General features: G+C 51.7%; 1 protein-coding gene across 1 annotated transcript; it reads left to right on the top strand.

Moving 5' to 3' along the window:
- Window positions 1-626: 626 nt before the first annotated feature.
- SPINDOC (spindlin interactor and repressor of chromatin binding) lies at window positions 627-15720 on the top strand. The gene is made up of 6 exons (XM_032283039.1): window positions 627-1055; window positions 5193-5522; window positions 5604-5753; window positions 5920-6045; window positions 6197-6397; window positions 14925-15720. The coding sequence occupies exons 1-6, from the start codon at window positions 929-931 to the stop codon at window positions 15134-15136; spliced, it is 1146 nt and encodes a 381-aa protein (XP_032138930.1). The 5' UTR covers window positions 627-928; the 3' UTR covers window positions 15137-15720.
- The last annotated feature ends 11561 nt before the right edge of the window (window positions 15721-27281 follow it).

Below are 27281 nucleotides of genomic sequence, written 5' to 3'. Positions count from 1 at the left end.
ACAGCAACTAAACTCTGGTCTTGGGGCTCTCAAGGGATTGCTGTGTGTCCTTGGAGAGGGTCACAAAATCTCTGGGCTCACGTTTAAAAAATGGAACTCATACCCATCCAGGGTGGTCTGCATCCGCCCACAGTCCACTCCGCTCCTCTTCTTTGCCTTCCCAGAGGGTCCAAAATGGTTTTTGAAAGAAAGGATGAGCTGGTCTAACAAAACAGATAATGTGCCCACAGCCACGGAGCTGGCACTGAGAAGGAATTCGGTCTCCACGCTTCCAAGCCCAGGCCCTTTCCACTCCCCCACCCGCTCTCTTCCTGCGCGGGGCATCTGCTGGCGGAGAAAGGCTTGTCCACGGAAAGGCAAAAGCGAAGCCCCTTCAAAAGCCGGCGGCACCTGGTAGCGCTCTCCATGCCAGCAGAAACGCCCAACCGGCTTCTCAACGGGGAGTGACTCCCGGGCTCGGCCGGCCGACTCAGGCGCCCGCGCTGGGGGAATCTTGGCGCCCCTCAGACTCCGCGCACTGGGCGGCCCCGGGTCCGCTCGGCCCTTCCCGCCGCCTCCCGGGTCCAGGGATTCTAACGGGGCCGCGTGCCCGGGGCGGGGCCGCGCGCGATTGGCCGCGCGGGGCCGGGGGCGGGCCCGCGGCGGGCTGGCCGGGCGGGAGCTGACAATGAGCCTCCATAAAAGGGAGCGGCAGGGGGCAGGGGCCCCGGATTGAGCCCTCCCCGCCCGGGCTCCCGACGCGCCGAGGTCTCGGGGAGGCCCGGACGCGCCGGTCGCAAGCCCGGCCGGCGAGTGGCGGGGAGGGGGCTGCGCGGGGCGGGCGGCGGGCCAGACGCTGTTCCGGGCGGGAGGCTTGAGGCGGCCGCCGGCTGCGCGCCGAAGCCTGCGCGCCAGTCCTCCGGCCACCGCTTTCGCCCACGGCCGCACCATGGCCGTAAAGGCCGAGGGCGCCGCACTCGACTGCTTTGAGGTGACGCTCAAATGTGAGGAAGGGGAGGACGAGGAGGAGGCCATGGTGGTGGCCGTAATTCCGCGGCCTGAGCCGATGCTCAGAGGTGAGGATGGAGGGGACCCCACTTCCGCGTCACGGTGCGGGACCGGCCTTCCCCAGTCGGGGTCTGAGACCCGGCCACCTTCTCACCCCCTCCAGCCTGAGGCGCAGCCTCCCCTCTCGGTCGAGGGTCCAGGGCGCGCTCGTGCACCTCCCCCACCTTGGTTTGGAAGCTCAGGCCTCCTCGAATTCCCCCTCCCTCCCCTCCCCCTCCCCCCGTCCAGGGTCTGGAGACACCGATCCACGCCCCGCACGCTCCGGATCTTCCGGTGCCCGAGCGCCCCCTCTCCCGGGCCCAGCACCGGAGGCCGGATCCCCAGAGGTCCTGGGTGGCCGCCGTCTTACCGCCCGGGAGGCGGAGGCCAGCACCACGGCCCGGCTGTGTTCTAGGCTGAGGGGCGGCGAGGCCTCTAGGCCCGAGGCCGGAGGCGCGCGCCGCTGCCGACCTCCAATAGAATTTAAGGACTCTCCAAGCACGACGCTTTCCTGCCCAGCACCCCGCTTCATCCCATTCCCGGGCCTTCCACTTGCACGAGCCACAGGTGTCAGGTTCTGGAGAGAAGGGCTGCATGGGACTGCATACAACACCTCGTTTGGGAAAGCAGTGCAGTGCCAGAGTGAGATTCGCTTTGGGAGGGGATGGGAGGAACAATCTGAGAACGTTCGCTGTCCCCTCCCCCTTCACCGATTTCTTTAGTCCTCAGGAGCTTGCAGACCGTCAGAAAACCAAGAGCCATCTTTGTGGGAAAAACTTAATATGCATGAAAATGCAAATATCTTTCCATTCTCCAGTCCCACTTTTCTTAGTGGGGATAGTACCCAAAACAGGTTGAAAGCCCCAACGCCATTCTTTAAATTTCAGCCCAACCTAATGCTGTCTGTCTGCACTGCCTCTCACCCTTTTTGGAACTGGAAGGGTTATAAAATTAATGAGGGAAATAAAGATCACCTCCCTTCTCGGAGCATTTAGTTAGGTTATTTTCCTATTTCTGCTAATATTTGTTGAGTGTTCACTGGGCATTGTTAGAGGCTGTCTCAGTTAATCCTCTCTGCAAAGATTGCCTTATGCCCACTGTTAGGGTGGGAATAGACAGGTGAATTCATTCAACCAGTATTCACTGGGTATCTACTTTAGGCTGCTCAGGCTGCTGTTTTAGGCTGGGAAGCAGCAGTGGCAGTCAACAGAGCAGCCGAAACCTTGTTCTTGAAGAACATGTATATGCCAATGGCTAAAGACAGATACATAGGTTCCTGTATAGGATGTTAGGTGGCAATAAGTGGTTCAGAGATCACTACAGCAGGACAAGGAGAAAAAGGGGCAATGGGTATTTAATGTGATATATCGAGTGGTTCAGAAAGGCTTCTCTAATAAGGTGAATTTTGAGCACAGACCCGAAGGAAGTGAGGATGGCCAACTTTGCAGATACCTGGAGGAAGAGCATTTCAGGCCAAGTAGCAAGTGCAAAGGTCTGGCAGCACACGCTTCTGGAAAGATTTCAGTGGAGAGAGGAAGAGAGATTGGATTCAAGGTTTTTGGCCTGAGCAACTGGAGAAACAGCCTTCCTATTTTCTGAGATGGGGAAGGTTGCAGTACTCATGGGAGATTGGAAGTGAACGCTTGAATATGATTAAGTTTGAGATGCCTATTTATGACATATTCAAGTGGAGGGGTCACTAAACAGTCAGATACAGAAGCCTAGATTTCCTGGGAGTATCTGGCTGGTGGTGGTGTCAATGGAAATTGCCACCAGGCAGGCAGTGGCATCAGAAGGAAGTAGACACAAGTGTCCAAGGACTGAAGGCCGGGTGCAATGGCTTACGCCTGTAATCCCAGCACTTTGGGAGGCCTAGGTGAGTGGATCACCTGAGGTCAGGAGTTTGAGACCAGCCTAGCCAGACATGGTGGTGCGTGCCTGTAATCCCACCTACTCAGAAGGCTGAGGCAGGAGAATCACTTGAACCTGGGAGGTGGAGGTTGCATTGAGCCAAGATTGAGCCACTGCACTCCAGCCTGGGTGACAGAGACAAGATTCCAGCTCAAAAAAAAAAAAAAAAAAAAAAAAAATGTCCAAGGACTGAGTCCTGGGAAACTCCAGTGATGGCAGGTTGGAGACCAAGTCAGTCCGTCCTCACACATTACTAAATGCCACTACATGCCAGGTACTGTTCTTGGTGCTGGAAATCCAGGTGCGAAACATCAGAAATCTGTGTGGTCCTGGATTCTATGGTGTGGTGAGGAGACAGGCAGCGAACATCCCCCAGACAGGTGTCAGGTGGCGATGTGTGCTGGGTTGGAAATGCTGCATAAGGGGAATGGGATGGTCTAGATGGGAAGGTAGTTCTTCAGCAACAACCCGGAGGGAGGGAGGGAATATTGAGAAGAGCTGAGGAAGAACCAGCACACGTGACTTAGAAGGAGTGCCAGGGAAGTAAAAGAAGAACCAACAAAAGGTCATGCCCTGGACGCAAGTGATGCAAATCAAGATGGAAGAAGTGGTTGGCAGAGGATGAAGCTGAAAAACTGATGGCTGGGTTTAGCACTGCTGACTTGGATGAGAGCTGTTTGGGAGAACTAGTAGGGAAGAAAGCTGATGGCAACTGACAGGTCAGGTTTTCTGCCCATGGTCACGTGAGAGATGGGTATAAAACATATCTCGTCTCTATTTCAGCCACCACCTCTTGTATGCATGCAAGCTGAGGCTTCTATTCATTTCTAATGCCACCTCTTCCATGCAGCCCCCAGGTGTTTTAATTTTGTCCCATCCTCTCTGGAAGGTAGGAGAGAGATGCAGCTGTGAGGGATCATGGGCACTTCGTAAAAGCACTGAGCCTCCAGGCTGATGCAGTTCTAAGGCTACCTTTGCTGAAGTGGAAAGGGCTCATGCCCTGTGAGAGCTTATGGTCTGTCTGCACAAAGAGCAGGTATCATAACAGGAGTGAGACTGCAGCCGTAAATGTGTGAGCACTGAGAGGGGAGGGTTCTGAGGGGACGGGGTGGTCCTTAGTAAGATGATAAAATACACTGTTCTGGGCCGGGCATGGTGGCTCGTGCCTGTTATCCCCGCACCTTGGGAGGCTAAGGCAGGAGGATTGCTTGAGCCCACTTCAAGACCAGCCTGTTGCTATGGGCAACGTAACAAGATCCCATCTCGGCTCACTGCAGCCTCCGCCTCCCAGGTTCAAACACTTCTCCTGCCTCAGCTTCCAGAGTAGCTGGGACTACAGGCACTTGCCACCATGCCTGACTAATTTTTTTTTAGTAGAGACGGGGTTTCACCATGTTAGCCAGGCTAGTCTTGATCTCGTGACCTCATGATCCACCCTCCTCGGCCTCCCAAAGTGCTGGGATTATAGGTGTTAGCCACTGTGCCCAGCCAAAAAAAATTTTTTTTAATTAGATAGGCGTGATAGTGTGCATCTGTAGTCCTAGCTACTCAGGTGGCTGAGACCAGAGGGTCCCTTCAGCCCAGGAGTTAGAGACAGCAGTGAGCTGTGATAGCACCACTGTTCTCCAGCCTGGGCAACAAAGTGAGACCAGACCATTTCTTAAAAACACAAAACAAAAAAAATTATTAGGCATGGTGGTGCTCACCCACAGTTCCAGCTGCTTTGTGGGGGCTGAGGAAGGAGGATCGTTTGAACCCAGGAAGTCAAGGCTGCAATGAGCTGAGACTGCACCATTGTACTCCAGCCTGAGTGACAAAGTGGGACTCTGTCTCAAATAAATAAAATTTTTAAATTAAAAAAATTTACTTTTCTCACAAAGCGTAGAAGTCAGATTTGGATGAGATCTATTGTTAAGAGTGGGGTCCTGGAAGGCTTCTCAGGGATGGTGTTGCCCAGCTCAGTTAGGGTGGTCTGGACAGATGTGCAAATCCTGGAGACCAGCAAGAACGTGCTTGTTGGAATAGTGTGTGTAGTCCTAAGGCCCAAGACTAGGCGAGGGGAGTGGGATCCTGGGCACATCAGCTGTGTTTAGTGTGATGTGTGCCTCGTGGACTCCAGGGGAAGGAAGCAAAACAGTTTGGACAGAAATGCTCTCCTCCTCCATCCCACTCAAATCTCTGAGTCTGGAGCCATGCCAAGTATTGTTGGTGGCGGGCACCTTTAGTGATAATACCGTCCACATCTCCCCTCGCAGTGACCCAACAGGAGAAGACCCCGCCACCTAGACCCAGCCCGCTGGAGGCAGGCAGTGATAGCTGTGAGGAGCCCAAGCAACAGGTGTCTTGGGAGCAGGAATTCCTGGTGGGCAGCAGCCCTGGAGGCAGCGGGCGGGCGCTGTGCATGGTGTGTGGAGCTGAGATCCGGGCACCCTCGGCCGACACGGCGCGCTCGCACATCTTGGAGCAGCATCCTCACACCCTGGACCTGAGCCCTTCCGAGAAGAGCAACATCCTGGAGGCCTGGAGTGAAGGAGTAGCCCTCCTGCAAGACGTCAGAGCTGAGCAGCCATCCCCACCCCACTCAGGTAGTTGGGCCTGGGGTGGGTGAAGGGAGAAGTTGGACTTGTTGGGACACTAGAAGCTCACTGTGCCCTTGCCCCCTGCAGACTCAGGCCAGGATGCCCATCCAGACCCAGACTCCAACCCAGACCCTGCCAGAGTGCCAGCTGAAATCGTCGTGCTCCTCGACTCTGAGGATAACCCATCTCTCCCTAAAAGGAGCCGTCCCAGGGGACTTCGCCCCCTCGAGCTTCCTGGTTAGTTAACGGGGAAGCCAGTGAGCCCCAGTGGAGTAGAGGTGGGGGTTTGGGGACAGGGTGGAGCACAGATCCTGTGTTCTGGGCAGGAATCTTTGGGAGCCCTGGGGTGGCAGGGTTGGGGGATGGCCTCTTAAAGAAGGTATGAGGTCTTTTCTTTTCGCAGCTGTCCCTGCCACAGAGCCAGGAAATAAGAAGCCACGTGGTCAGAGATGGAAGGAGCCCCCAGGGGAAGAGCCAGTCAGGAAGAAAAGAGGCAGACCTATGACCAAAAACCTGGACCCTGACCCAGGTGAAGGGGGGGCCCAGGGGAGGTATGGGCTCTGATTGCAGAGCTCCGCAGAGATCCACATCAGTGAGGATGGAGCAGGGCCTGGGCACTGGACGCCTGCAGCTCCCCTGAAGCATCTTCACTCACAGTTCCATCCCATCCTGCCTTCCAGAGCCTCCATCGCCAGACTCGCCCACGGAGACTTTCGCGGCACCAGCAGAGGTCCGACACTTCACTGACGGCAGCTTCCCCGCTGGCTTTGTCCTGCAGCTCTTCTCCCACACCCAGCTCAGGGGCCCAGACAGCAAGGACCCACCCAAAGATGGGGAAGCGGCAGAGGGAGGCCTTCCCCGGGCAGAGAGCCTCTCTCCAGGTAAGCCCTCTGCAGCGAGAGGCACGGCAGGGACTTTGCAGGCAGCGCCCCTGGGCTGGGCCTCGGCAGGGCTGCTCTGTGGCAGAGCCCAGCATAGGGTGGGTGGTGCTCAGGTTTCCTGGGACACGGGGCCAGAGGCAGGGGGATCTGAATGATGAAGGAGGCTGACTTGAGAGTTGAGTTTTTCTTTTTTAAAAAAAAAAAATGGGCCGGGCGCGGTGGCTCAAGCCTGTAATCCCAGCACTTTGGGAGGCCGAGGCGGGTGGATCACAAGGTCAAGAGATCGAGACCATCCTGGTCAACACGGTGAAACCCCGTCTCTACTAAAAATACAAAAAATTAGCTGGGCATGGTAGCGCGTGCCTGTAATCCCAGCTACTCAGGAGGCTGAGACAGGAGAATTGCCTGAACCCAGGAGGCGGAGGTTGCGGTGAGCCGAGATCGCACCATTGCACTCCAGCCTGGGTAACAAGAGCGAAACTCCATCCCCCAAAAAAAAAAAAAAAAAAAAAAATTATTTTTGTTTGTTTTTTGAGATAGCGTCTTGCTCTGTCACCCAGGCTGGTGTATAGTGGCACAATCTCAGCCCGCTGCAACCTCTGCCTCCAGGGTTGAAGCGATTCTCCTGCCTCAGCCTCCCAAGTAGCTGGGATTACAGGCAGGTGCCACCACGCCTGGCTAATTTTTATATTTTTAGTAGAGATGGGGTTTGGCCATGTTGGCCAAATCCACCCACCTTGGCCTCCCAAAATGCTGGGATTACAGGCGTGAACCACTGTGCCTGGCCTATTTTTTTTTATTTTTTGAGGCAGTCTTGCTCTGTTGCCCAGGCTGGAATGCAGTGTTGTGATCTGGTTTCACTGCAACTTCCAATTCCAGGTTCAAGCAATTCTCCTGCCTTGGCCTCCTCAGTAGCTGGGATTAGTGCATGCCACCACGCCTGAGTAATTTTTGGTATTTTTAGTAGAGACAGCTTCGCCATGTTGCCCAGGCTGGTCTTCAATTCCTGAGCTCAGGCAATTCAGCCTCCTAACGTGCTAGGATTACAGGTGTGAGCCACCGCACCCAGCCAGCTGAGCTTTTCTTAGTGTTCCTTAGGAGTTTTCTGGAATTGGTCATTGGGTCAGGGTAGGCCAGTGTTTCCCAGAAGCTGATTTCCACACATAGAATTGTTCTAGCTAGAGTCTGAGAGGTGCCCTGGTGGAGCAGAGGCCCAAATGGGGCTACTTAGCAGTTCACTTAAATGTCCAGAGAACAGATGGGATGAACAGTGGACAGATACCTCCAGGGGACACCAGCTCAGTAAATTGCCTGGTAATAGCAGTAAGTGCTTGTGGTGTTCAGTGCCCTACTACGTTTAAGAAGCTTACATACGGGCTGGGCGTGGGGTGGTTCCTGGCTGTAATCCCAGCACTTTGGAAGGCCGAGGCGGGTGGATCACGAGGTCAAGAGATCGAGACCATCCTGGTCAACACAGTGAAACCCCGTCTCTACTAAAAATACAAAAAATCAGCTGGGCATGGTGGCGCATGCCTGTAATCCCAGCTACTCAGGAGGCTGAGGCAGGAGAATTGCCTGAACCTAGGAGGCGGAGGTTGCGGTGAGCCGAGATCACACCACTGCATTCCAGCCTGGGCAACAAGAGCGAAACTCCGTCTCAAAAAAAAAAAAAAAATAGTCCAGTGTGGCGGCACGCGCCTGTAGTCCCAGCTCTCAGGAGGTTGAGGCAGAAGAATCACTTGAACCCATTGGGAGTCAGAGGTTGCAGTGAGCCGAGATCGCAACTCCAGCCTGGGCAATAGAGCAAGACTCCGTCTCAAAAAAAAGAGAAAAAAGAAGCGTACATATAAGGCCAGGCAGTGTTGCTCATACCTGTAATCCTAGCACTTTGGGAGGACAAGGGAGGCAGATCACCTGAGGTCAGGAGTTTGAGACCAGCCTAGCCAACATGGTGAACCCCATCTCTACTGAAAATATAAAAATTAGCCGGGCACGGTGGCAGGCACCTGTAATCCCAGCTACTCAGGAGGCTGAGGCAGGAAAATTGCTTAAACCCGGGAGGTAGAGGTTGCAGTGACCCAAGATCCACACCACTGCACTTCAGCCTGGGTGACAGAGTGAGACTCTGTCTCCAAAAGAAGTTTACAGTATACAGTTTATTTGGTCCTTACAAAAATAGCTTGTATAGAAGGGCAAATGTCCATTCCTTTTTCCAAATGGGAAAACCATTTGTCAAAGAAATGGTTTCTTCTTCTTCGTGATCCTTATGTCAGTTTCCTGTTTGCTGCTGTAACAAATCACACAAACATAATGGCTTAAAACAACACACATGGCTTGTGCCTGTAATCCCAGCCACTTGGGAGGCTGAGACAGGAGGATTGTTTGACCCAGGAGTTCAAGGCTGCAGTGAGCTACAATCACGCCACTGCATTCCAGCCTGGACGACTGAGCAAGACCCTCCCTAAAAACAAAACATAACACACATTATTTTACAGTTCTGGAAGTCACAGGTCCAAAATGGGTCTCACTGAGCTAAAATCAAGGTGTTGGCAGGGCTGTGTTTCTTCCTGGAAGCTCTAGGGGAAAATCTACTTTCTTGCCTTGCCCATCTCCTAGAGGCTGCCTGCATGTCTTGGCTTGTGGCCTTGCATCTTGAAAGCCAGCAGTGACCAGTCAGTGTTTCTCAGATACCGCCCTGGTTCCGGCTCATCTGCCTCTTCCCCATTCAAAGACCCTCATGATTATATTGGGCTCACTCAGTTCAGGATCATCTCTCTTTTAGCCTGCTGATGAGCAACCTTAATTTCATCTGTAGCCTTCATTGCCCTTTGCCATGTAACAAAACACTCAACTCACAGGTTCCAGGGATTAGGACATGAACATCTGGTGGGGGGTGAGGGGCATCTTTCTGCCAACCACACTCATGTGACCCAACAAGCAGAATTAGGATGAGACTAGAATGTAGTCCAGCAGGCAGAGACTGAGCCTAGGTCCTCTGTTCACCTCTCCATGCTAAGCATAGTTTACAGGCACTCAGGAAATGCTTCTTGAAGAAGTGAATGGGTCAGGAGTGCACGGTTGTACCAGCTTGTCTGAAATGTGTGTTTGGAATTAGAGCCATAGAGTGATGGCCAACAGGATGGCTGGAGGTTCTCCTGAGCGTAGGGCTCTCAAAAAGCAGGTGTGCTCTTTTCGTTTTTTGAGACAGGATCTCTGCCCAGGCTGGAGTGCAGTGGTACCATCATAGGTCACTGCAGCCTTAAATTCCCAGGCTCAAGCAATCCCCCTGCCAGAGCTTCCTGAGTAGCTAGGACCACAGGTGTGCCTCTCCATGCCAGACTAATTTTCAAATTTTTTGTAGAGACAGGTTTTCCCTATGTTGCACAAGCTGGTCTTGAACTCCTGGGTTCAAGTAGGCCTCCCAAAGTTCTGGGATGACAGGTGTGCTTTTTTGCATAAAGAAAAAAGCCTTGGCTAGGCACAGTAGCACACACTTATTATCCCAGCACTTTAGGTCACATGGTGGGAAGATTGCCTGAGGCTAGGAGTTCCAGACCAATCTGGGCAACATAAGGAGACTCCATCTCTATAGAAAGTTTTAGAAGTCCTGACTAAGGCAAGAGGATCACTTGAGCCCAGGAGTTTAAGTAAATTCTGATTGTACCCCAGTCAGATTATACCACTGTACTCCAGCCTGGGCAACAGAGCTAGACAGTTGTGTTCGTGCGTGTGTGTGTCTGTAGTTGCTTTTATCTGTGTGTGTGTGTCTGTGTGTCTGTAGTTGCTTTTATCTGTGTGTGTGTGTCTGTGTATCTGTAGTTGCTTTTATCTGTTATTTGGGTCTCCCTTTTTCTGATCTCAAGGCAGGCCTCAGACCTGACAGAGCTAGACCATTTTGTGTGTGTGTGTGTCTGTGTGTGTGTCTGTGTGTGTGTGTGTGTGCGCGTGTGTGTGTGTGTCGTTGCTTTTTTCTATTATTTGGGTCCCCCTTTTTCTGATCTCAAGGCAGGCCTCAGACCCGTCGTGCGTGTCCGTCTGTAGCTGCTTTTATCTATTATTTGGGTCCGCCTTTTTCTGATCTCAAGGCAGGCCTCACCCCTTCATATAGATCACAGTTTTAACGTCTCAAGTTTCAGCTTGAGTCACATTCCAGTCCTGGCTCCCTGAGACCATGTGTTCCACTTGAACTTGAGCGTGTCCCGAGGCTCCTGGTTCTCTCCGGTGGATCCCTGCTCTAAATGGCTGACCTCTTCCACTGTCTAATGGGTCTTCTGGTTTCATTCTCAAACGGGAGCCTTCATTTAGAATCCTGGTGTACCCTGTGTGCAGACTCCACCTATCTGGAGTGGTGAGTAGATGAGAAGAGAATCCCTGAGCTTTTAGATTTCTTTGGGGTGAATGGGCAAAGTCTGAGTGGAAGGGGGCTTCAGCCGGCTGCTTGAGTGATCTGAGAGAGACGGAGTTGATTGTAGGGTGTTGTCAAGCGGTGGCAGCATTTGTGGAGGTTGGAGAGGCCTGGGAAACCGCAAAAGACCTGAGTGGTGCACAAGTGTTCCTGGAGCCTGTGCCCGGGGGAAGCACCCTGGGAGATGGCATGAGTGAGACAGCCTTTGTCCCCCAAAGCTCAGTGTGTCCACTGAGTTTATAGGCTCCAGTTTATAGGCTGAAGGCAGTAAATCTTTAAAAACCAGGAGGCCCTCATGGCAGTTCTTTGCAGAGCAGAGGCTCTGGACCTGTGGTTTCAGATGGTCTCGCGAACCAAAAGCTTGGGCAGATTTCACAGAAACCTGTGACGCTTCCACCAGAATGTGTCTACTTTCTGTATTATGTACATATTGAAGTTCTCTGAAGACTTCATTTAAAGATCCTGCTACTTTAAAAAAAAATTAGAGTTGTAAAAATTATGGATTTCACAGTTGGAAAAGGCCACTGTGATCAGGTTAGCTGAGCTGATGGATATCAATGTGAGGTGGTCTGGGAAGACTCTAGAACCCTCCAAGGACCATGCCGGAAGAGGATGGGGAGTGTGTCCAGGCCAGGAGAAGGGATGGGCCACAATGACCTGCTGATAAGTAACGGAAAGAGGAGCCTCTCTGTCTCACTGGTATTTAGTTTGAGTAGGACCTAAGGATCTGGCTTAGGATACCTCGGCCAGATCCTGTGTTTCCAGGCTGGACCAAGGAGAAAGCAGAGTGAGAGAGTGAGCATGTGTGTGCGTGAGTGTGAGCTTCATACGGGTGTTTTCTTTGGTTTTTGAGTGTCACTCTGTTGTCCAGGCTGGAATGCAGTGGTGCAATATTGGCTCACTGCAACCTCTGCCTCCCTGGTTCAAATGATTCTCCTGCCTCAGCCTCCTGAGTAGCTGAGATTACAGGCATGTGCCACCACACCCAGCTAATTTTGTATTTTTAGTAGAGATGGGGTTTCACCATGTTGGCCAGGCTGCTCTGAAGTCCTGACCTCAGGTGATCCACCTGCCTTGGCTTCCCAAAGTGCTGGGATTATAGGCATGAGCCACTGCACCCAGCTGGTCTTTCTCTTTCTTTTTTTTTTTTTTTTTTTTTTGAGATGGAGTTTCACTCTTGTTACCCAGGCTGGAGTGCAATGGCGCGATCTCGGCTCACCACAACCTCCGCCTCCTGGGTTCAGGCAATTCTCCTGCCTCAACCTCCTCAGTAGCTGGGATTACAGGCACGCACCACCATACCCAGCTAATGTTTTGTATTTTTAGTAGAGATGGGGTTTCACCATGTTGACCAGGATGGTCTCGATCTCTTGACCTCGTGATCCACCCGCCTCGGCCTCCCAAAGTGCTGGGATTACAGGCTTGAGCCACCGCGCCCGGCCTGGTCTTTCTCTTTCTGATCTAGCGGTTACAGTGGACCCATCACTCACTCCTTCCTAGAGACAACTTTCTTCCCTTGGCTCTTGAGGCAGCTACTCGCCTGGTTTCCTCTTCTCTCACTAGCTGCTCCTTCTCAGTTTCTCTTGCTGCTCATCCTCAGCTCCCAGAGTTGGAAACACGTCATATCGTTGTCTGCCTTTCCCTTTCTAGAATATAAAGGCCTGCAGGTTAGGGTTTTTGAGTCCTACACTGTGATGTTGCCAGGAGCCAAAACAGTGCCTGGCACAGAGTAGGCCCGGCTTATGTGTTTGGTGAATGAATAAGTGCTTAAATATTCCCAGCCATGGGCCATTGTCAGACCTTGCTCCCTGGGAGGTCTCACCCAGATTCACAGCTTTCAATGCCTTGTGTGCTCGTAACACCCACTTTGGGCCCCTCCTTCCTGGTTCCATCCTCTTTTCCAGTTGCCCAGGTGGCACCTCTACATGGTTGTCTAAAAGATGTCAAACATCACGCCACTGCATTCCAGCTTGGCGACAGAGAGAGACTCTTTCTCAAAAAAAATGTCAAACTCAGCACATTGAAACTGAACCCCCGGTCTCCCCAATGCACCCCACCCCTAGCCTCGATGATTTTCCCTTTCCCAGTAAACAGCCCCAGCCTTCATTTGCTGTGGCCACACCCATATAGTCACCCTCTTCTTTCTCTCTACAACCCAGCATCAGTCCAGCACCCAATCTTCCAAAACAAGTTCAGAGCTCACGCTGCTGTCACCACATCCACTGCTGCTACCCTACTCCAGGCTGGCTCTCTCCTCGTTCCTGAAACAAACCTAAGCTAGGTCTCCTGGCTTCTGAGCTTTGCCAGCTATGCTCTGCCCTCCTGTAGCAGCCATAGTGTCCTTGCTGAGAACACAAGTTAGATCCAGTCACTCCCCTACTCAACAGCCCTCCTGGTGACCAGTGAGCCTCCTCCCAGGCTCCTGACCTCTCCCCGGACACTCCGTTCCCTGTACGGGCACTGGCCTTGCTGTTCCTGCAACAGCCAGTGTGCTCCACTAGGGCGCCCACATTTGTTCTTCCCTCTGCTGAAAATGCTGTTTCCCCACCTGTCTTTAGCTGACCCCTCACTGCCTCTGTGTCTCTGGTCCCCTGTCAGCTCTCTGCTATCCTCTCTCCTTTCCGTGGAGTACTTTTCATCTTTGTGTCTGGCCATATATAACATACTGCATTTTTTATTTGTTTATCCGATTTATTGGCTTTGATGACTAGAACGTGAAGTCCCAGAAGGCCACTGAGGCAGCTCCATTCACCGCTGTACCCCTGGCAATCTGAAGAGCATTGGGCATGTCACAGTTACTCAATAAACTATTGCTGAATTAATGAACAAGTGGGATTCAGGGGTCCTTTAGGGAGGTTATAGTTTGTCAGAGAAACAAACCGGCTTCTGGGAACACAGAATAGAATTTGGTAGGTGATAAAAATTCGGTGGCAACCACTAAGTCATTTTTAATTCCAGCACATTGCACAGCAAAATTGTACCTGTTTTCTCTGCCATGTTTTAAGTAATCGTGTCTCTAAAAACAGGATAGAAAAGGAACACACATGAGTCCTTCCCAATATAGTCGGGGCAGTAGTTGCAATCACCATTTTCTGTTTTTGCCTTTAAATGTAATGTAACTTTTTTATGTGTGTGTGACGGAGTCTTGCACTGTCGCCCAGGCTGGAGTGCAGTGGTGTGATCTTGGCTCACTGCAACCTCAGCCTCCTGGGTTCACGTGATTCTTCTGCCTCAGCCACCTGAGTAGCTGGGATTAGAGATGTGCACCACCACGCCCATCTAATTTCTTTGTATTTTAGTAGAGACAGGGTTTCTCCAGGTTAGCCAGGCTGATCTCGAACTCCTGACTTCAAGTGATCTGCTCAGTTTGGTCTCCCAAAGTGCTGGGATTACAAGTGTAAGCCACTATTCCTGGCCCCAGTGTAATGTAACTTTTGCACATATCCCTGTTGTATGCTCGTTTTTTGTGGCTGCACGCTACCCACAGCAGCCCTCTTTTCTTTGTCTCGAGGCCCAGCTTTGCTCATTAGGAGTGGCTTCTCCATAATGCTAAGGCGGGTGCCAGATCCTGGTGATGTAGGTGTTGATGCTTAGCAGATAAAGACCCTGGCAGAAGCTGCAGTGTGGAGCTGGGCACTCACCAGGGCACTTTTCTCTGCCGTGTGTAGTCCCTCATGAGCTCTTTGGTGGGCACAGCTATGCCTTAGACTGCTTCTGGGTGTTCCCACCCCTGCTCTTCTGCCCTACTCAGACAGTACCCGTTAAGCTAGGATGCCCAGTAAGCTTGAGATGAAATGGAATTGGCTGCAGGTAAGAGTTGGGGGAGAGGCACACAGCACCAGGCGTCCCTGTGCCAAAATACACACAGGAGGAAGGCTGCCTAGCTTCATCTGGCTCGTGCCTAGGGAGGCTGTGAGCCTCATTTTCTGGCTGGCAGCAGTCTTCGATCAGCCAGGAGTGGAGCTCCCTGCCATCCTTAGACTTCCCCTCATGCTAAGCACTGGGCTGTGGACATAAAGCCCTGGAAATGGGGATACAGTTTGCAGAGCTTCCAGGGAGCATCCTCATGGTGGGGTGTCTGGGGGCGTCCTGACTCTGCTCTCTGCTCTCATCCCTGCCCAGCTCCTCCTTCGGGGCTCCGCGGGACACTGGATCTCCAGGTTATCCGCGTGCGGATGGAGGAGCCCCCGGCGGTCAGCCTCCTGCAAGACTGGTCCAGGCACCCCCAGGGCACCAAGCGTGTGGGAGCAGGTGACACCCCAGACTGGCCCACAGTTCTGTCGGAATCCAGCACTACTGTGGCGGGGAAGCCAGAGAAAGGGAATGGGGTGTAGATTCTTGCTTTCCTGGGGAGGGGAGGGAGGGAGGGAGGGAGGAGGCAGCAGTGTCCCCCTGTGGCTTATAACTCAGAGCTGCCCAGCTCAGCCACCTGGTGGAGAGAGTAGAAACAGGTACCAGGGCAGGAGGGGGCTGGGCAGCATCCATTGTTATTTTGAGGCACTGGAAAGTGTCTGCTCCTGGCCAGGCCCGAGGTCGGCGAGGGTGGCTGAGGCTGTCGTGCAGTAGGGCACTGGGCCTGTGGAGAACACCTACCCCAGTCCTTCGCTGACCCCCACCTCTCTCTGTCCCCCGTGACACCCTCCCCCGCCTCCCCACCATTCTCCCTTGGCACAGTGCCTTACACAAGAGTGGTTATAAGGGGGTTTGAACTGAGTCCCACTACCTCGGGGGACGCTTCCCCTCCCCACTTGTTCAGGCTCCTAAACCAGGAAGCCTCCATTACCTCTTCCTGTCCCAACCCTGCAGAGGCCTGAGGCTGCCTGGCTGGGTGCCCCATTCATTCCCATTCTCTTTTTCATCTGTTTTCCTGTTGTATATATCACCTTTGTTGACAATAAATTATTTTTTTTTATTAAGAGTTCCGTCTGGGCCATCATTGGGGGAAGGGGTTTGCTAGCAGGATACCTGGCCACCTAGAGCAACCTTGAGGAGCAGGGGGGCTGGAAGGTGATCCTGGGGGAAGCCAGGGAGCCACCTCCCCCGAAGGTGGGACAGCGCTGGGGCAGACTTCTCCGGGGCGGGGGAACAAGGGCTGACTTGTGCTATCAGTCACCTGCAGGCGTCTCACCCCCTCCCCTCCTCTCTGCTCTGGAAATGGGGTCAGAAGCAATTTTCTTGAACATTGTACCTTCTGGCTCACCTGGTAGGCCTCTGTCCAAAAGAGGCCACTGTGCAAGCCCAGGGGTGCTCACACCCAGGAAGCTGGGAATTATCTTGAGCTTTCTAAAGTGAAATGGTGGTAGCGAGCCTCCCACCAAAGGTGGGAAGATGCCTCTCCTCCCTTTCCGCGTGACAGGGAAGGGAGCACAGGGGTCCTAAACTCAGCCCTGCCTTGTACAGCCTTGCAGGCCTGCACCCTCAGCTATCCAACATCATCCACCCACCCCTTGGCTTAATTAAACCCAAATGTTTGCTGGATTCCCCCATTCCCTGGGCCACAAGGAGGCCACTTTGGCAGGTGTGGGAAGCGAGACCGTGCATCTCGGCACCTGTGGACAAATGTGCATGTAGGAGAAGTGGGGGCACAGGTGAGATTTGGAGGGTAGCTATTCCTGTAGGATACTGACACTGCCAAATTTATTTATTTAGAGATGGAGCCTCGCACTGTCGCCCAGGCTGGAATGCAGTGGTGCGATGTCAACTAATCGTTGGTATTTTTAGTAAAGATGGGGTTTCGCCATGTTGGCCTCCCGATTCAAGTGATTCTCCTGCCTCAGCCTCCCGAGTAGCTGAGGTTACAAGTGCCCGCCACCATGACCATCTAATTTTTGTATTTTTTTTGGTGGAGACACACCATGTTGGCCAGGCTGGTCTCGAACCCTGACCTCAAGTGATCCTCCTGCCTCAGCCTCCCACAGTGCTGGCATTACAGGTGTGAGCTGCCACACCTCGCCAACACTACCAGATTTGAGATTGACCAGGGATTTCATCTCAGGCAAGCAGGGTCCGGGCCTGGGCAGTGTGTGCTGCATGCTCACCTGATAGGGTGTTGCCATGGGCCAGCCATGTACCCATGAGGGATCTCACAGCTTGGTGGGCTCCTGGGACATGGTCCCTTCTCCCCATCTGACAAGCTCAGCAGGAGCCAAAAAATGTATAGGGTCAGCCAGGTGTGCTGGGTCCTGTCTGTAATCCCAGCACTTTGGGAGGCTGAGGTGGGCTGATCACCTGAGGTCTGGAGTTCCAGACCAGCCTGGCCAACATAGTGAAACCCCACCTCTACTAAAAATACAAAGAATTAGCTGGGTGTGGTGGCAATCATCTGTAATCCCAGCTTCTTGGGAGCATGAGGCAGGAGAATCGCTTGAACCTGGAGGGTGGAGGTTGCAGTAAGCCAAGATCTTGCCATTGCACTCCAGCCTGGGCCTGGGCAGTGTGTGCTGCATGCTCACAGATCTGTCTCAAATTTTGTCTCAAAAAAAAAAAAAAAAAATGTACAGGGTCTTTGTCCAGGGGAGATTAAAAGACGGTGAGGTATGGTGGGCAGAAGGCAGTGGCCAGGGCTTCAGGACACCTTGTACCTAGGGTGGCTTCCCCACTGCGTGATGGCAGGCAGGCCACAGAACTCCCATGTCTCAAACACGGTTACCCGAAGATTGGCAAAACTTGTATCCTACCTGATAGGAAGAAATAATGCTAAAAATTTGGTTCTGCAAGCACAAATATTGCAAATGGTTTTCACCCATCCTTTTCAATCCTGTGACTTGTGTTTACATTTATGCCAGTGTGCTTTTAAAACCACACGACTGTGTTGCTGGGTGTTTACACTTGAGAAAATGTATGTAAAAGTTTGTTGTAAAATTGTGAAGCTAAATGCACCTTTGCTGTTCCATGATTAATGGCTTAGCCCTCTAGACTGTGAGCTCCTGGGCAGGGACCAGGTTGTATTGACTTTGTTTTCCAAGTGTCCTGCCTAGGGCCTGGCACATAGTAGGTGCTCAATAAATGTTTCTCGAGTGCCCTCTGAGTGTGTATTCCTGTGTGACATTTTTCTAGTGCATGCTGGTCCCTGGAGTGTGGTTCTCAGCACAGTGACTGTGGGTAGGTGACTTCATCCCCACATTGTGGCCGGTAGGGGTCTGCCCAGCCTCAGCCAGGACCCTGGGGACTTCGTGGATGTGTGTGGCTAGCAGGTGTGTGTGGCACCTCTGGAATTCCAAGGAAGAGTTGGAGAAAGTGGGACTGGGGATGGGACTTTAGCCCAGGCTAGAAGGACCTCACTGATGACTGCCCAGGGCTTTCCTACTCCACACTGGCTTGGAGCCCCTCACCCCAGTCCTGCATCCTGGCGCAACACCAGGGAAGCTCTGCACGAATGCCAGTGGCTCTCAGAGCTGGTGGTGGCACCTTCATGTGGTGCTGAGGCCCAGCCATGCGTTTGGGTGAAGAGGTTGGGGAAGAGGATGCTGCTGCCCCTGACTGCTGAGCCACACACCCGTTCCGCACTTCCCAGTCCTCCCTGGCTCTCTGAAGCCAGCGCCTCCTGCCCTCCCAGCTGCCTTCCTGGGGACCCAGGTGTGAGAGGTTTTTCTGGATCCCTAACAAGGAAAAACTTTCTACATTCCCAATACTTCTGACACCAGTGTTAGTGGGGAGGGGTCTCCCACACCAATTCTCCAACTCTCTAGACACCAGCCAGCTGTCTTGACATTCAGTTCTGACACTACCTGGAGTTAGCACAGACCCCGCAGGTTAAGGGCTCAGTCCCAGCAGACTGCCTCTGCTTTAGATGCCAGATCTAGTCCCAGGTTGTCACCTGTACATCTGACCAGCCCAAATTTGGAAGTTTCCCACAACCCCCTCCTTAGCTTTGATAATTTGCTATAATATCTCAAAAAAATCAGGGAAGCAGGCCTGGTGCAGTGGCTCATGCCTGTAATTCAGCACTGTGGGAGGCTGAGGCAGGTAGATCACTTGAGGTCAGGAGTTCGAGACCAGCTTGGCCAACATGGCGAAACCCTGTCTATACTAAAAATACAACAATTACTGTATTGTTAGTCATGGTGGCAGGTGCCTGTAATCTCAGCTACTCGGGAAGCTGAGGGAGGAGAATCGCTTGAATCCAGGAGGCAGAGGTTGTAGTGAGCAGAGATCACGCCACTGGGGTGACAGAGCAAGACCCTATCTCAAAAAAAAAATAAAAAATCAGGGCCGGGCGAGGTGCCTCACGCCTGTAATCCCAGCACTTTGGGAGGCCAAGGTAGGTGGATCCCAAGGTCAGTAGTTTGAGACCACCAGCCTGGCCAATATGGTGAAACCCCATCTCTACTAAAAATACAAAAAAATCAGCTGGGCGTGGTGGCAGCCACCTGTAGTCCCAGCTACTCAAGAGGCTGAGGCAGGAGGATCACTTGAACCCTGGAGGTGGAGGTTGCAGTGAGCTGAGATCACGCCATCGCACTCCAACCTGGGCAACAAGAGCAAGACTCCGTCTCAAAAAAAAAAAAAAAGAAAAAAAATCAGGGAAACATTTACTTAGATTTACTGGTTTATAAAGGATGTTACTTAGGTTATAGACAAACAGGTGATGAGGGCGAGGTTCAGACAGGTCCCAAACACAGGAGCTTCTGTCCCAGTGGAGTTGGAGTGAGCCACCCTCCTGGCATGTGGGTGCTGTCACTCACTTAGAAGCTTCCCAAACCCCATTTTTTTTTTTTTTTTTTTTTTTTTGAGGCGGGGGTTTTCTCATGTTACCCAGGCTGGAGTGCAATGGCGCGATCTTGGCTCACCGCAACCTCCGCCTCCTGGGTTCAGGCAATTCTGCCTCAGCCTCCTGAGTAGCTGGGATTACAGGCACGCGCCACCATGCCCAGCTAATTTTTTTTTGTATTTTTAGTAGAGACGGGGTTTCACCATGTTGACCAGGATGGTCTCGATCTCTTGACCTCGTGATCCACCCGCCTTGGCCTCCCAAAGTGCTGGGATTACAGGCTTGAGCCACCACGCCCGGCCCCAAACCCCATTATTTAGGGTTTTCATCGAGGCTTCATTAGGCACAATTGCTCAAATCATTGGCCACTGGTGATTGGCTCAATCTCCAGCCTCTCTGCCCTGCCTGGAGGTCTGGGGGAGGGATGAAAGTTGCAATCCCCTAATCGCGTGATTGTTTCCTCTGGCTACCAGCCCCATCCTCCAAGAGTCAGCTCATTAGCATGAACTCAGAGGTGATGAAAAGAGACTTATTATGAATAACAAAAGATGTTCCTCTTTCCCCATCACTCAGGAAATTTTAAGAGTTTTAGTTCTGGGCCAGAAACCAGGATGAAGACCAGATGCATATGTCTTTTTTTTTTTTTTTTTTTTTTTTTGAGACACAGTCTCACTCTTGTCACCCAGCTGGAGTGCAATGGCGTGATCTCAGCTCACTGCAACCGCTGCCTCCAGGGTTCAAGCAATTCTCCTGCCTCAGCCTCCCAAATAGCTGCAATTAAGGTGCACACCACCACACCCAGCTAACTTTTTGTCTTTTTAGTAGAGACAGGGTTTCACCATGTTGGCCAGGCTGGTCTCAAACTCCTGACCTCAAGTGATCCACCGCCTCAGCCTCCCAAAGTGCTGGGATTACAAGCGTGAGCCACTGCGCCCAGCCAACATATATGTCTTCTTATATCACAGTGCTGGTAATCCTCTCTTGTGTGCAAAGCCAGGCTGAGACCAGGGAACAGTCACTCCTGCCCTCCTTGAAGAGGAACCGGAGCATGTGGGAGTGTGAATGGGAACGGAGGACACAGGCTGGGCCCCTGCCGGCACCCCAGTGGTGGAGCCGGTCTGGTCCAGGGCCTGAGGCTTTCTAACAGATGCTCCTCCAATCTGTGCTTCCTGTTTCTCTGCAGAAAATGCGGCAGTTACCCCCACCTCCACCCCACACGCAGCTGGGCTGCTGTGTGGCTCAAATGAGATTCTGCATGTGGGGCCCTTTGTAAACTGTAAAATCCTGTACACCCCTGAGGTATGGTAGAAGATGGGGGCTGGGATGGGAGAGGGTCTCTGTTGGGCTTGGGGACTCTCTGCCACCAGAGTCTCTTGGGGGAGGCGGTAACCTGCTGAGGCTGCTTGCAGGTGCAGTGACAAAGGAAGGGCTGCAACACCTCCCGGGGTGTCTGCCTTCCCACCTCCCTGGAGTCAGGTCTCAGCCCAGAGCCTTCATGACACCAAATCTGCTCAGTCTCTTTCTCCCCTAGAGGGAACACCCTCATTCTCAGGACATATGTACCAGCCTCCAAAGAAGGAAGAGGAGGCTGGGTGCTGTGACTCACACCTGTAATCCCAGCATTTTGGAAGGCTGAGGCGGACATATCACTTGAGGTCGGGAGTTCGATACCAGCCCGACAAACATGGAATAACCCCATCTCTACTAAAAATACAAAATTAGCTAGGCCGTAGTGGCGAATGCCTATAATCCCAGCTGCTTGAGAGGCTGAGGCAGGAGAATCACTTGAACCCGGGAGGTGGAGGTTGCAGAGAGCTGAGATCGCGCCACTGCGCTCCAGCCTGGGCAACAAGAGCAAAATTCCTCTCAAAAAAAAAAAAAAAAAAAAAAAAAAAACAATGAAGAGAAGCTGGGCTTTGGGTTCCCAACATTGACGTCAATGGCTTGGATCTCTTCCAGCGCCACGTCTGGTGGGGGTGGGCAGAGGAAGCAGGAGCACCAGGTGGGTGATGAGGGATGGGGTGACCACCCTGCAATGCTCAGATCCCACAAACATCCATGAAGGACCTCATAGGCAGGCACTGTGTTAGAAACTATGGGGTACGGACAGGACACCTATCCTGGTTTTATCACAGACCACCTCACACTGCACCCATTATACAGGTGAGGAAACTGAGGTACAGTGAGATGAACACAGTGATTTGCCTGCCATTCCAGAACTAGTAAAGGAGCAGATCCGGATGGGTGTGGTGGCTCAAGCCTGTAATCCCAGCACTTTCAGAGGCCGAGACAGGCAGATCACCTGAGGTCAGGAGCTTGAGACCAGCCTGGCCTACATGGTGAAACCCTGCCTCTACTAAATATAGAAAAATTAGCTGGGCATGGTGGCAGGTGCCTGTAATGCCACCTACTCAGGAGGCTGAGGCAGGAGAGTCACTTGAACCCGGGTGGCAGAGGTCCCAGTGAATCGAGATGGTGTTACTGCACTCCAGCCTGGGTCAAAGACCAAGACTCTGTCTCAAAAAAAAAAAAGAAAAAGAAAGAAAAACAAGGAAAAAGGGGCTCTCACTCTGTTGCCCAGGCTGGAGTACAGAAGTGTGATCATAGCTCACTGCAACCTCAACCTCCTGGGCTCAAGTAATCCTCCCACCTCAGCCTCCCGAGTAACTGGGACTACAGCTGTGCCACTATGCCTGGCTAATTTTTTTATTTTTTGTAGAGATAGGGTCTCCCTGTGTTGCCCAGGCTGGTCTCGAACTCCTGGACTCAGGAGATCCCCTCCACCAACTTTGGCCACCCAAAGTGCTGGGATTTCAGGCATGAGCCATCACACCTGGCATTTATTTATTTATTTATTTGTTTATGTATTTATTTATTTATATTTAGAGGCTCACACTTGTAATCCGAGCATTTTGGGAGGTCAAGGTGGATGGACCACCTGAGGTCGAGAGTTCACAACCAGACTGGGCAGCATGGTGAAACCCTGTCTCTACTGAAATACAAAAAATTAGCCAGGCGTCTTGGGGTGCACCCAGGCTGGAGTGCAGTGGTGCGATCTCGGCGCCCTGCAACCTCCGCCTCCTTGGGTGAAGCTGCTTGAAGCGATTCTCCTGCCTCATCTTCCTGAGTAGCTGGGACTACTTGCATGCGCCACCATGTCCAGCTAATTTTTGTATTTTTAGTAGAGATGGGGTTTCACCATGTTGGCCAGGCTGGTGTCGAACTCCTGACCTCAGGTGATCCACCCACCCCAACCTCCCCAAGTGCTGGGATTACAGGCGTCAACCATTGTGCCAGGCCCGCTCAAGCAATTCACCACCTGCCTCAGCCTCTGAAAGCCTCTGAAAGTGTGGATGTTATAGGCATGAGTCACCATGCCGGGTCCAGCCTTAATTTTAAATTTAATAAAATATTTTAAATTTTAAAATATTTTTGGGAGTGGGGGGCTAGGGGTGGGGAGATTGAGGAGGGATGGCATTAGAAGTGCCTAAGGTAGATGACAGAGCGATGGATGCAGCAAACCACCACCATGGCACGTGTATACCTATGTAACAAACCTGCACATGTACCCCAGAACTTAAAGTATAATAAAAAAATTTTTTTTTAAATATATATATATATATATTTTTTTTGAGTCGGAGTTTCGCTCTTGTTACCCAGGCTGGAGTGCAATGGCGCAATCTCAGCTCACCGCAACCTCCGCCTCCTGGGTTCAGGCAATTCTCCTGCCTCAGCCTCCTGAGTAGCTGGGATTACAGGCACGCGCCACCATGCCCAGCTAATTTTTTGTATTTTTAGTAGAGACGGGGTTTCACCATGTTGACCAGGATGGTCTCGATCTCTTGACCTCATGATCCACCCGCCTCGGCCTCCCAAAGTGCTGGGACTACAGGCGTGAGCCACCGCGCCCGGCCTTAAAAATATTTTTAAATTAAAAATTTTTGATACATTTTATTCAGATAGTAGTCTGATCACATATGAAGAACATTCAAATCATAAATCAGGCCGGACGTAGTTAGTGGCTCACGCCTGTAATCCAAGCACTTTGGAGGCCAAGGCGGGCGAATCATCTGAGGTCGGGAGTTCAAGACCAGCCTGATAAATATGGTGAAACCCCGTCTTTATCTATTAATTTTAAAAAAATTTTTTTTAAATCATAAATCAAACATAAATGTTAAAGATGAATCTTCAAACACTGTAGCCAATGATACCACACTTGCCTCTGATCTCTGTGACATAAAACCACGTCCACACCCCAGTGGCCTCTGAAACATTCAGCGCAGCCTCCTTGACTGTGAGCTCTTTGAAGCTACCAGTTTGGGCTCTATTGACTTTTATTTTTCTGGCCCCGGATAACTCTAGGGATCTCAGGAGGATTTGGAGGAACCTGCTCAACTTTGGCGTAGAACCAAAACGTGGCCAATCAAGGCTTCAACTGAGTCACAGCAGTGTTCACCAGTACCAGGGCGGCAAGGTGATGGACACATCGGGTCGTGGTTCTAGAATGGAAAGTCTGTTGCCCGAAGGGCCCACTGAATGCCACCACCTCTCAGCAGTTTTACTTTCTGTGTATGTTTTGTTTTCATTTGTTCAGGTGGGAAAGCCTGGAATCGTCCATTTCACTCCTCTCTCTCTCATAACCCCAACCCATCCGAAAGCACATTGGCTGTACCCTTCGAATATGTCCCAAATCCGATCACTTCTCAGTACTTCCACTGCTGCTGCCTGGCCCCAAGCCACTGGCATCTCTCCCTTGAATTGTAAAAGCCTCCTTGCTGGTCGCCTGGGTCTGCTTTTGTCATGGCCTTTCACTCTGTTCTCAGCCCAGCAGCCAGTTAGATCATGTTACTCTGGTGGCAACTCATCCCGCTCCCAGGAAAAACCACAGCGGTAGCCCACTAGGCCTGGTTCCCATGGCCACACACCTCCTCACTCACTCTACTCCAGGCTCATTGGCCCCTTGCTCTTCAAACAGGCCAGGTATGCTCCTCTGCCTGGTTGCTCTTCCCCTGGATGTGTAACCAGCTCACGTCCTCACTTCCTTCAAGGCTTTTTTTTTCTCAGCCTCCCAGAGTGCTGGGATTACAGGTGTGAGTCACCGCCTGGCCTCCTTCAAGTTTTTTTTTTCTTTTCTTTTTTTTTTTCTTTTGAGATGGAGTTTTGCTCTTATTGACCAGGCTGGAGAATAGTGGCACGATCTCAGATCACTGCAACCTCCACCTCCCAGGTTCAAGCAATTCTCCTGCCTCAGCCTCCCGAGTAGCTGGGACCACAGGCATGCATCACCATGCCCAGCTAAGTTTTGTATTTTTAGTAGAGACAGGGTTTCTCCATGTTGGTCAGGCTGGTCTCGAACTTCCAACCTCAGGTGATCTGTCCGCCCTGGCCTCTCAAAGTGCTGGGATTACAGGCATGAGCCACTGCGCCTGGCCTCCTTCAAGTTTTTACTCAAGCGTCACCTTCTCAGCGAGGACTTCACGAACCCCCTCAATACTGTAGTTTGTCTTCTACCCCTCACTCCTGTAATCCTGACCCCCATTAGCTGGCTCTGTTTTTTTCTGATGCCACTTAATACTGACTCTTTTGTTTGTTGTGTCTTCCTCAGAATGAAAAGTAAGTTCCCCAAGGGCAGAGATCTTCATTTTGTTCACCAATCTACCTGAAAAGCCTAAAATAATAGGCTTTTGCACATAGTAGGTGCCCAATAAGGATTTGCTGAATGAATGAATACGTCTGCAGATTTAGAGAGAGGGTAAATGTGTGGCAATAATTCTTCTTTGGGGAGAACTAGGAGGGTTCCTGAATTTGAGTAGGCGAGATTTGAACTGGATCTTGAAGTGGTTCTGGAAGCTGAGGTAGGTGATGGGCAATCCTCTATCAGTTTGAACAAAGGCATGGAAGTCAGAGAGCTTGGCAGCAGGGTGGGATTTAGGGAGAAGTGTGATCAGTGATAGTTGGAGAGGTTATTGCAAGGTAATGTGAGGCGGTATTGAGCAAAGTTTTGAATGCAGGCTAAAGGCTTTTCCTACAGCCAGGACCAGCTACATAACTTGTGGGGCACAGTGCAAAATGGAAATGCAAGGTTGCTTTGGTCAAAAATTTCAAGATGGTGGGCCAGGCATGGTGGCTCACACCTATAATCCCAGCAATTTGGGAGGCCGAGGAAGGTGGATCACTTGAGATTGGGAGTTCAAGACCAGCATGGCCAACGTGGTGAAACCCTGTCTCTACTAAAAATTCAAAAAATTATCCAGGTGTAGTGGTGGGCACCTGTAATCCCAGCTACTGGGGAGGCTGAGGCATGAGAATCACTTGAACCCGGGAGGTGGAGGTTGCAGTTAGCTGAGATTGCACTACTGCACTCCAGCCTGGGCGATAGAGCATGATTTAGTCTAAAAAATTTTATTTTTTCAAGATGGTGACAGCAGAGCATTAATCCAAGCTCAGGGCCCTCCTGAGTTCAGGGCTCTTCTGAGCTCAGGGCTCTGTGTGAGTGCACGGGTCCTGGGGCCATGAAGCCAGCCCTGCCTATAACCCATTAGGAAGCTGGTGATAGCTTTCTAGCAGAGCAGAGACGTTATTGGAGCTGGACTTTGGGAAGATTATTCCGACATGTCTGGTGCAGTAGGTTGGAGGGAATCACGGCAGGGAGACAAGCTCCACAGCCTTTGCAAAGCTAGTAAGGAAGAGAAAAGGATAGGTAGGGTAAGGGTCAGAGCCAAAGGGCAAAGGGATGAGGCAGGGGTTAGAGCTACAGTGACAAGCATGGAGGAGATGGAGTCTATTGAGACGAGAGTGTGGACCAGGGTGAGACTGCTGGAACACCAACCACCAACTGCTTCCTCTCTATTTTCCCTGCTTTTATTAGAGGTGATACCAGGCAATGTGTCTCCCTTTGGCCACCAGAGGGCAGATGATTCTCAAGGATTGAATTTGGGTTGGGGGAGTGAAATGTTCTCTGTCCTCTTCCTCACCTCCATTGGTGTGCCTTCACCGCCTTCTTCCTCAACAGGTGGGTGCCTGAATGGAGCTGGGGTGGGGCATGGGGAACTGTGCTGGAGTCCCAGGGATTTACTAAGAGTGTGGTGATACCTGCTGCCTTAGGAAGTACTTTCATACCCTGCTAATTACATCTGCTCAGATGCCTGCTTCTCTGATGGGATGAAGGCTGGCTCAAGATGCCGGGATTTGGAGGTCAAGTAGCCGGGGACCAATCAGCAGTTTTCCCAATAACTCCTGGGTCCTCTCTGCTCCTGTGTACCTTTGAGAACCTGTTGCTTGAGCCTGGTTTCTGACTTCTGTGGGGCCTCTGCCTCCTGCCCACCTTAAGCCATGGATGGGAGGGTGTGGTTCCAACGTGTTTCAGCTACTATGGGTGAGGACAGCTTGGTCCTGGGGAAATCAGCCCAGGATACTGCCTGTCCTTCGTAACAGTGTAAGGGGAAGTGAGGGGTTGACTGCAGTTGCCAAATAGACTTCCTGTTAGTCAAGGGCTCTCCAAAGCTGAGAGGGACCTCAGAGTTCATGAATCCAATAGCTTCACTTTACTGATGGGGAAAATGAGGCCCAGAGAAAGAAAGAAAAGAAACTTTAAATACCTTATCTTGCAGAGGCATTTTAAAAGGTAATTGGAATACAGAAATGTCATTTCGAGTGTCAACGTAGGAGCAAAGGCATAGGAAAGAGGAGTGATGTTATGTGATCACGCAGCATTTTCTTTTTTTTTTTTTTTGAGACAGAGTTTCACTCTTTTTTTTTTTTTTTTTTTT

Source organism: Sapajus apella, unplaced genomic scaffold, assembly GCF_009761245.1.
Source record: "Sapajus apella isolate SASKATOON/1434 unplaced genomic scaffold, GSC_monkey_1.0 scaffold14, whole genome shotgun sequence".
Taxonomy (NCBI): domain Eukaryota; kingdom Metazoa; phylum Chordata; class Mammalia; order Primates; family Cebidae; genus Sapajus; species Sapajus apella.
The sequence above is the reverse complement of the archived record's forward strand: the minus strand, read 5'-3'. Positions and strand labels throughout refer to the sequence as shown.

Excerpts from the sequence above, each read along its gene's own strand:
- SPINDOC (XM_032283039.1), top strand. The coding sequence starts at position 929 with ATGGCCGTAAAGGCCGAGGGCGCCGCACTCGACTGCTTTGAGGTGACG. Across the intron at positions 1,056-5,192 it reads GCCTGAGCCGATGCTCAGAG|TGACCCAACAGGAGAAGACC; the intron begins GTGAGGATGGAG and ends CTCCCCTCGCAG. Across the intron at positions 5,754-5,919 it reads TCGCCCCCTCGAGCTTCCTG|CTGTCCCTGCCACAGAGCCA; the intron begins GTTAGTTAACGG and ends TTCTTTTCGCAG.